Source organism: Austrofundulus limnaeus, unplaced genomic scaffold (assembly GCF_001266775.1).
Source record: "Austrofundulus limnaeus strain Quisiro unplaced genomic scaffold, Austrofundulus_limnaeus-1.0 Scaffold1392, whole genome shotgun sequence".
Lineage (NCBI taxonomy): Eukaryota > Metazoa > Chordata > Actinopteri > Cyprinodontiformes > Rivulidae > Austrofundulus > Austrofundulus limnaeus.
In genome coordinates, this window is record NW_013953794.1 from 1,741 (window position 1) to 10,446 (window position 8,706).

At 37.3% G+C, this 8,706-nt stretch overlaps 1 protein-coding gene across 1 annotated transcript in view; it reads left to right on the plus strand.

The window, feature by feature from the left end:
• The window catches only part of LOC106535237 (rho guanine nucleotide exchange factor 6), a gene marked incomplete at its 5' end in the record, with an annotated part of 14,143 nt that overhangs the window by 1,460 nt on the left and 3,977 nt on the right, over positions 1 to 8,706 (plus strand). The window contains 8 exon segments of the mRNA XM_014032194.1: positions 1,402 to 1,483; positions 2,123 to 2,238; positions 2,426 to 2,605; positions 3,942 to 3,962; positions 6,080 to 6,176; positions 6,297 to 6,383; positions 6,514 to 6,613; positions 6,854 to 6,908. Of these exon segments, the coding sequence (XP_013887648.1) occupies positions 1,402 to 1,483; positions 2,123 to 2,238; positions 2,426 to 2,605; positions 3,942 to 3,962; positions 6,080 to 6,176; positions 6,297 to 6,383; positions 6,514 to 6,613; positions 6,854 to 6,908 (738 nt within the window).

An 8,706-nucleotide genomic window follows, 5' to 3' on the forward strand; every position in this document is an offset into this window, starting at 1 on the left:
CACACACACACACCGCTCCATCGTTATCTGCTTTGTCTGAAAGAGACACACACCCACGTGCGCTCCATCAAAGTGCTTTGGATGTTTTAAGTGAAATTTATGGAAGTTTGAGTTAAAGCAAGAAAATATAATAAAAGGAAAGTTCAGTCTCACCTTAATGCGGTGGGGGTCATCTGCATTCACTCACCAGCTGTTTCTCTCCAAAAGCCACACAGAAATAACCACCTTTTAGTCCAACATTATGCACACTATTAGTTGTCTTTTTATACCCTTATTTATACCATTATGACTCAACCTGTTTTCCACAGCTATTTTAGTTACTCTGTACATTATAACTGAGAATGACACTCAGGTGGGCGAAGCCCAGACCACTTAGTGCAAATACTGAGGTGGTGCAGAGTATTCTTGAGGAGGACAGTGCCGTTATCTCAGTCCACCTCAGACCCCTAGTGGCAACACTTAACCACTTAAGGGACCTSTGGATCTGTCTTAAATGTCTGGTAGAGTAAGAGTGATTCTTAGACTTAAGAATTTTGATAACTGGCATTTACACTTACGTCTGAAGGTAGGAGCAAATTTAAGAAATTCTCATAACTTAGGTATAAAATTCCACGTTAAGAAGTTTGATAAACACAGGCCCAGATAATGTGTTGCTAACTGAGGACAAACCCCACTTTTGTAAATTGTTAGGAAGAGACCGCCACACCTGCCTGGTGGAGACGTAATCCCACCCGGTTTGACTTTATTGATCTTGAACAGTTGTAATGTTGGCTCCTCTGCAGATGCTGCTCTCAGCTCAGCTCACTGCAGCCACATAAACAAACACGCCCACCAAGGTTTGACCAATCACACAAAGTTCGACACACAGGTCTGTGAGAACTAGTTCTAAATGGGAGCGTTGCACAAGACGGGGTGGTTAAAGTAGCAAACTTTGCAGTTTTCATCATGCACCCACAGAGGCGAAACYTGAGAGTTGGTCTCATTTAAATGACTTTACTTCCTCGTGCTGTCAGACTTCTACAGAAACTCCTACTGCTCAAGAAGACAGCCTATTGGTTAATCTAAGACAGATATTCTCCAGACAGTCTTCATTTTTAACTGCTTACATTGTAAATTAGGGCAAATTAAACACAGACCTAAAATGTAGGATATTTTATCTTGCATATGAATAGAGGGCATTTTTACACAAATTAGAAACTTTACAATTCCTGTAGGTTTTGAACCCATGTTGTGTCAAGAAGCACATCCAGAATTAATGATGCCCAAGTTATTTTTTTCTCTAGCTTTTCATTTTAGTTTTTAGGTGTTGATGTTAGTCCTTTTTTCACAATGTGTGTATGTGTGTTTTTTTTTTTTTTTTGTGGGTTTATTTATTTTTCTCCCCATTTTTGTCTATTTTAGGGAAAAGTGTTGCTAACGGGCACCACACTAACAAGACAAGTAGAGGATTCAGACAGCGCACACTATGCATTCGATATCACAGGTTTGCATTGGAAATACTGGACAAAAGTCACTTCTTAAATTAAAGTGAAATAAGTTAGATGTGTGAGAGATGATGTAATGGTCGAATAAACGTTTTAGATGAAATGTTTTTTTTTTGACAGTTTTAAGGCTTTACATTAGCTTTATTTTTTTTGTACATACAAAGTTTATTCAATATATTTCTGTATTTACTGGTTTATTAGGGGGGATAAAGTGTTCCAACTAGCCACAGAACTGAATGTCTCCTTTGAAAATGACAAATATGAACATAAATGAGGCATGGAACTGAGATAATCTATTAAAATCAGATCCTAAATTAGAAGTGTCTGGACATCTYTCTGTGGAAATGTAAAACACTAGAACACAAGCACCAGAATATGTTGGTGTTTCATAAGTTAGGACAGGTTTTGCATTTTTAGGCACACCTTTATAAATCCCAAAGACATTTAATGCTCATTTAAAGGGAAAATGGATCTGAACAAACAATTTAAATGACATCTGCACACCTTTAAATAGTTTATTTTATGGTGGTCTTGGTTTCGTTAGATGTTATCAGTGGGTCTTATTAGCATTGTCTGTCAGTGTATATTGTTTTCACTAAAGGGACTTTCTCTTTTTTTTCTTTTTTTTTTTGCTCTAGGAAGCCTGATCGACCGCCTAACGGTGTTCTGCAGCAGCCCTCAGGAGTTACAAGAATGGCTGGAACACCTGCAGCCGTTTACCAAAGGAGGCAGCCCTGCAGGGACCATCTCAAAGGTCAGAACGCCCACGCATTTAAAAACAAATGCAAATGCTCATACAGTAAAACGTAAAAACAGTACCAAAAGTGAGCCTCACACTATGATTTAAGTGTTAAACCTCAAACTTCTCACCCGGACATGACAGACGCCACTGAACTCACAGCGCTCCGTTCATTTCGCTTTCTTTGATTTTAATTATGTAGAATGTAGAAGGCAAGCTGCTGAGCACGGTCGGCGTCCCCTCACATCCACCCCACCTGGGCGGCATCAGTGCTGTGGGTCGAGGCCCCCTGGAACCGCCAAAGATCAGCAAGCCTTGGTCCCTCAGCTGTCTGCGGCCTGCACCGCCGCTGAAGCCCTCCGCTGCGCTGGGCTACAAAGAGGTAGGAAATCGTGGAGCGGCGCAATGAAAACCCACACTTGATTTCCCATAATCAGTCATATGTGGTGCAGGGGTAGTCAGACGCTGCAAGAAGTCCATTTCCTCTACACATCCACTTTGGTCTCTAGTCAATCACAAAATTATTCAGAGCTCGTGGGGGTCTTGGTTTTTTTTTTTCTGCTGTTGTTGTCAAAATTCCCGAAAATAAAACCATCAAAACWCATTTCCAGTATTAGATAACTGAACATAAGATTGCACAAGTTCAGTTAAAGGTGGAGTTTCCGGACCTAATTCTTGTAATTGTTTTGTGGCAAGAATAACGAGGACATAAGGCTCATACTTGCTCGACTTAATTTTGATTTAATGCAGACAGATTTTGGAGTAAATTTGCATAAAAAAACAACTTTTCACAAAACTACCTAATATAAGTTGTTTCTTCTCTTTTAAATCCAATATTCTACCATTAGTGTCGCAACAAGCATCAGCACGTCATTTAAAGGAACAGGTGTGAGTTGTGTTGTCTGATGGCAGAAGGTGTTGCTGTTCTGTGGAAGTAGATATTCCACTAACGTCTGCATGGTCAATGCGTGTGACTGGCATTTCAGAGCAATGAGTTCACGGGTGGTTATGAACTACTTATTGTTGTTGTTGAGCTCATGCTCCCTCTCTGTGTGGTCCATGTGGGGGCGGGAGAAGTGCTGACATGTCTGCACTTTTCATCCCTTTCAGTTATTACACATAGKTACCGCACAACGAGGTACTGAAAGTAAATTAATGTCACTTTTTTCTATTGACCTTTTTATTGTTTTCTGAAATGCTTTATATATAAGTTCAAATGCGAAAAAAAAAACTTGAAGGAAAATGTAAAGGTTTTAAGGATTTTGGGGAAAAAAGGAGAAATATGAAGCAACCTCTAGTTGTAAGTGAATAACTGTAAATGTATTTAAACATCATATGTTTAAATACTTGTCTTATATGAATTAAGGAAAAAAATACTGTAACAACTGCAGCAGTCTATTTCCTTATTTCCAAAATTTTTGTATAATGTCAAACAGTTGCTATGATCAGATTCATGACAAGCATAAAAAATATTGTTTCCTAATTTAATAATGATTTAAATATAAAGTTAAAATTACTTCGATTGGTTTATATATTTTTGTTTCTATATTTGCACTCTACAGATTTAACTGTGTTCTGAATATCCTCCCTTTTCAGCATAAATGGAGAAAGTTGGAATGTTCACTTGTAACTCTATCACACCCTTCTCTCATTGTAATTTTTCACACACATTTTCCCCTTTTTTTCTCTTTTTTTTCTTCCACTCTGCCTTCTTGTAGAGGATGTCTTATATCATGAAGGTAAGGTTAGATTAAACTCTTTTCTGTGCGTGTTTGTGGGTAAAGATGTGGGTTGGGGTTGCCTGTACGTGAGTATTTGTGTGTTCAGAGCTGACATGTTGCTCTTTTTGCTTCATTTCTTCTCTCGTTGTCATCTCGTTGGTTTCCTGTTTTCTGTAGCCCTGCGAGTCTCTCACCCCACCCCAGCTAAATTCCCTGAAAGGTTTCAGTCACCTTGTACTTTTMATCTTTTAAAATCCACTTCTGACGCAGTAATAGGAAAGAGATTCCACTTTCAAACGCTAGATATGGAGCTCAGTCGAGTTCGTCCCACAACAGTGGATTTGTTGGCACAGTTKAATAAATGTATGTTGACATCATAGAATAAAGGGGGGGAAACAGGCTGGAAATTGTTTTTCTGTTTTGGTTTGTTGCCATAAGTGATCCAAGTCATTCATGCTTCGTACACTCCACACTTGTCATAGTTAKCTGATGGGTAACTCTTTAGGACAAACATATATTCTTAAAAACATACTCACAAGCTCCTTCTATCTCCATGTCAGAGGGGAAAAAGGCACATAAATTGGTGTAAAGTCACTGCCAATGTGTTTTAAACGGGTCTAGCTTAAGGCACAACCAATCCTAACAGTAAAGTTTCAACATTCAGCTGAAATGATTCAACTCTACTACACCAACTGAGCTTGGAACCAATCTGAGCATTTATGGGAATCTAAAATCCCCTTCAGTTCTTCTAGAAAATGGGAAGCAGATTGGTTGTTTCCCCATGACAGACTGATACAATTTTCCCATTGTTAGGTTGTACCTCTCAGTTCCAACTATTTATACTGGAAAAATGATTTAAAGTACCAGTAATCAAGATGACAACTGGATGGTATCACTTCACACATCGACTCTACAGTTGCTCTTAGTGAATGTTAGTCATCACACCTCAGCTTTTTGTGTTCTGCAGAGGAAATTCTCTATGAATGTAAAAAAACACTTCATGAAACCACAAATCTTTTGTTTGAGATCAAAACCTCAGATTAGAGATTAATTTTTTCATTAAGTCAACAGCCTTGGCCTGTTGTCAAGTAAAAAAGATTCAATTAAATTTAATTATTACACGCCAATTCACAAGTGCCAAAAAAACATCTAATACATTTTTTCCATTATTAAAATAAGTGCAACTAAACACAGTAGCTTTATTAGCAATGAAACAATAAACTGCATGCAGGACAGTTTCTTAATCATTTTAAAACATCGCCTTCGTAAAGCATTTTCTGATACTCAAAATACTAAAAAATGACCCTTACTATCAGTTTTTTAAAATAAATAAGAAAAACGTTTGAAAATAGGGTAAATAATTTTAAATAAAAGTTAACATAATCCAACTGCAAATTGTCTCATTGCAGTTGTCCAACATTTTCTCCCACTGACCAAGTGGTTGTGATTTAATCTGGTTGATGCCCGTCATTTATGGCAGTTTACACAGTCTTTTTGTGATATGCCTATTGCACAGGCTGTTATCACAATTATGATAAATTTGCAATATATTGTGCAACTCTACTCCAAATTCAATCATAGTAAATTTATTACGATATAAAACATTCACATTCAGTACTCCTTGGCAACAGTTGGAATAAATCGTTTCTTTGAAAAGGAATAAACCTAGCAGAATTGGGCTCAATTAGTGACCATCTGCCTTGACGGGCTGGGGGTCAGGAAAGCAGGAAAGAGATGTAAACGATCACAGAAAGACAGGTCCAGATGTTTTTTTTTTATTTTTATGAGTGAAAAAACACTAACTGTAATAATAACAGAACTAACTGCATGTACAAATGTACAAACATGGAAATTAGCTGGAGTAAAGACAGCCACAGAGTGATTTATAACATAATACTGTATATAAATATATATTAATTCTGTTTGTAACTCCCTGTCAGACCGGTTACATTCCAGCCACCATCACATGCTTACTGCCTTGTTCGTTGACGGTTCTTTTGTTCTCTGATGCGTGTACGTTCGGGATTCACATCCCTGTGAGCTTGCATTCTGTTTGGACTGGAGCCTCCGCTTTCAGCGAAAACTTTTGCGTTTGCAGAGGTGTGTTTTTTAATTGAATCGTTGCGCTCCTCCAGGACTCCAGTAAGAGCCCACGGCCCATGAAGAAGTTCCTGCCCGGCAACAGGAAAAAAGAGCGCAAAGCCTCTGATGACGAGATTCAGATCAGGAAAAGTATGAACTTTAACTTTTTATCAGAAGGTTTTACTTCCCCAAGAATAGAATTGCTCGTGCCGCAATGACACGTTCTACATATCGTTTTTTTTTTTAATGGTAAAATCTGATTTCTGCCAGGCACCGCTGCTCTGGAGGAGGATGCTCAGATACTTCGGGTGATTGAGGCGTACTGCACAGGAGCCAGCACACACCAGAACACCACAGGTTGGTTTGTAGAACATATTAAAACACCAGGGATGCCTTTTTGTTGTAGTTCTTTTTTTATCTTGCCTTTTCAACAGCTGGTCTAGTCCCAAACAAAACTCTTTGGTTTGATTTGTTTGCACATCTGCAGCAGTGCGGAAAGAGAGCATCCCCCAGATGCTCCTGCCTGAAGAGGAGAAGATCATCGTGGAGGAGATTAAAAGCAACGGACAGACGGTTATTGAGGAAAAGTAAGGATGTGGTTACTTCAAAGAATACGTTCTTTACTGGGAAGATGTTAATCTCGCAATATTGTAATTATATTCATATTTTTAATATTGATCCTGTWTAAGCTCTTGAGACAGAATCACCTGAAAAACTTTCTGTACAATCCCAGTATTTACCTTGCACGAGATGTAAAACTTCTATATCATTAAATGTTTTTTTGTTTTTGTTTTTCCATTCTATTAAGTGCTGTTTTTAATTTTCAGGAGCCTGGTCGATGCTGTTTATGCTTTAAAGGATGAGGTTCATGAATTGAAAAAGGCAAGTGAGATTTCTTATGATAAATCAAATCATTAATGGGTTGTGTAGGTTTCATTACTCACCATTTTGAAGAAATGCAGAGGCTGTGAGAGGAAATTATGACTGAGAAAGTTTTCTTTCTGGTCTACATGTTGTCGTTTTTTTGTGTTTTCTTTGTTTCTTTTTTTTTTTGTATAAGTCTGTACACCCAATAACAACAGATTTCGGGGAAGTCAGCAAAGAAATGCTGAACTAGTCAAAAGAGTTTAGATATATTTAAGCTGAAGGGATGATTGTTGTCTTATCTACCTCTGGTGTCTTTGAGGTTTTGTGTTTAGTTTTCTTTAGTTTCCCTCTTGTAAGTGATTCTCAAGAATTGCTTCTCTATTTATGGAAGCCTGCACACCTAAATGTGTGAATGCTTATCAACATTCACCCTTATGAGATCTTTTTTTTTTCTTCCGTACGTTCTGCAGTTTTTGTGCTATTTCAACAATATCAAAACTTTCATCTCCTTCCGGGCATTACAGGAATGACTTTTGGTACTTCAGTAATTTATGCTTTTTGAGATATTTAGCTTTCTCTACCTTTTTTTTTCTTCTCATTAAAAATGAATGGGTCTGCCTTCAACATCCTTAAAATCATTTAAATGTTCTTAAATCATTACAGTATGTTTTACTTTTTGTTCTGGTCCTGCTTTTTTAACTTTAATTTCAGCTTCATTCAGCCTGTGTTTTGCTGATTTCAGGTTTTGTTTTTTCTGACCATTTTACGTTATTCTCTTTCTAATTTCAATATTTAGCATCTTTCAGCTTTTTTCTTCTATATTTAGCTTGTTATGCTTCTTTCAGTTGCTTTCTGCCAGTTTCAACTGTTTTTGATTTTAGCTACTTTTTAGCTAATTTGGTTTTTTTTTTTCAGCTAAATTCACCATTTTGTGATTTTAGCTTCTTACTGCTTAATTCGGTAAATGTGCTCTTTGTTTTTATGTCTTTTTTGTGCTAATTTCAGCTACTTTTTCTACTTATTTTATCCTAGTCTCAGCATTTTTAGCTTTTCAGCAATTTTTCAGCATTAAGCGTTTACACTGCATTTTTGCAGAAATACAAATGCCAAGTTGAACTTTATTTTACTGTCTGATTTACAAGCTTATTCAAAGATTCAAAGTGTTTATTGTCATATGCACAGATAAAAGACATGTTTCCCTGAGCAATGAAATTCTTACTTTGTCGTCCATTTTTTGAGTGCCGAGAGATAACCATATTAAAAAAAGAAACGAATCATCATCGAAAGGACACAAACAATGTTGATTAGATAAAAAGAAGAGACTAAACTAAGGATATTAACATCAGAAGGGAACAATTTAATAATGACAACAAGAAGGGAACTGTAAGTGTAATGTGCAACAGGTAACAGTCTGAAATGTGCACATGTGCAATAATCTTAAGCAGAAGATTGTCACGTTCAGCTATTTAAGAGTCTGATGGCAATTGGGAAAAATGAGTTCTGCATGTCACACTTCTGTACCTCCGGCAGGCGTTTGCGGTCCATAGTGGTGGCACTGTTTTACCAGGCTGTGATGCAGCTGGTCAAGAAAATAGAAAATAGATAAAATATATAAAATAGATTTTCAAAAAGATAAAAGATTATAGCTAATACAGTAAAATTAGAATCAGCAAACTCTACATGAAACTCTTTATCCCAACCCTGGACCCGAGGTGTCTAATCCTGGTCCTGGAGGGACAACAGACTTCTGCAGAACTTGAAGAGGTAATTGAGTCAATGAGTCAGGTGTGTTGAAGCAGGGAAACAAGTAAAA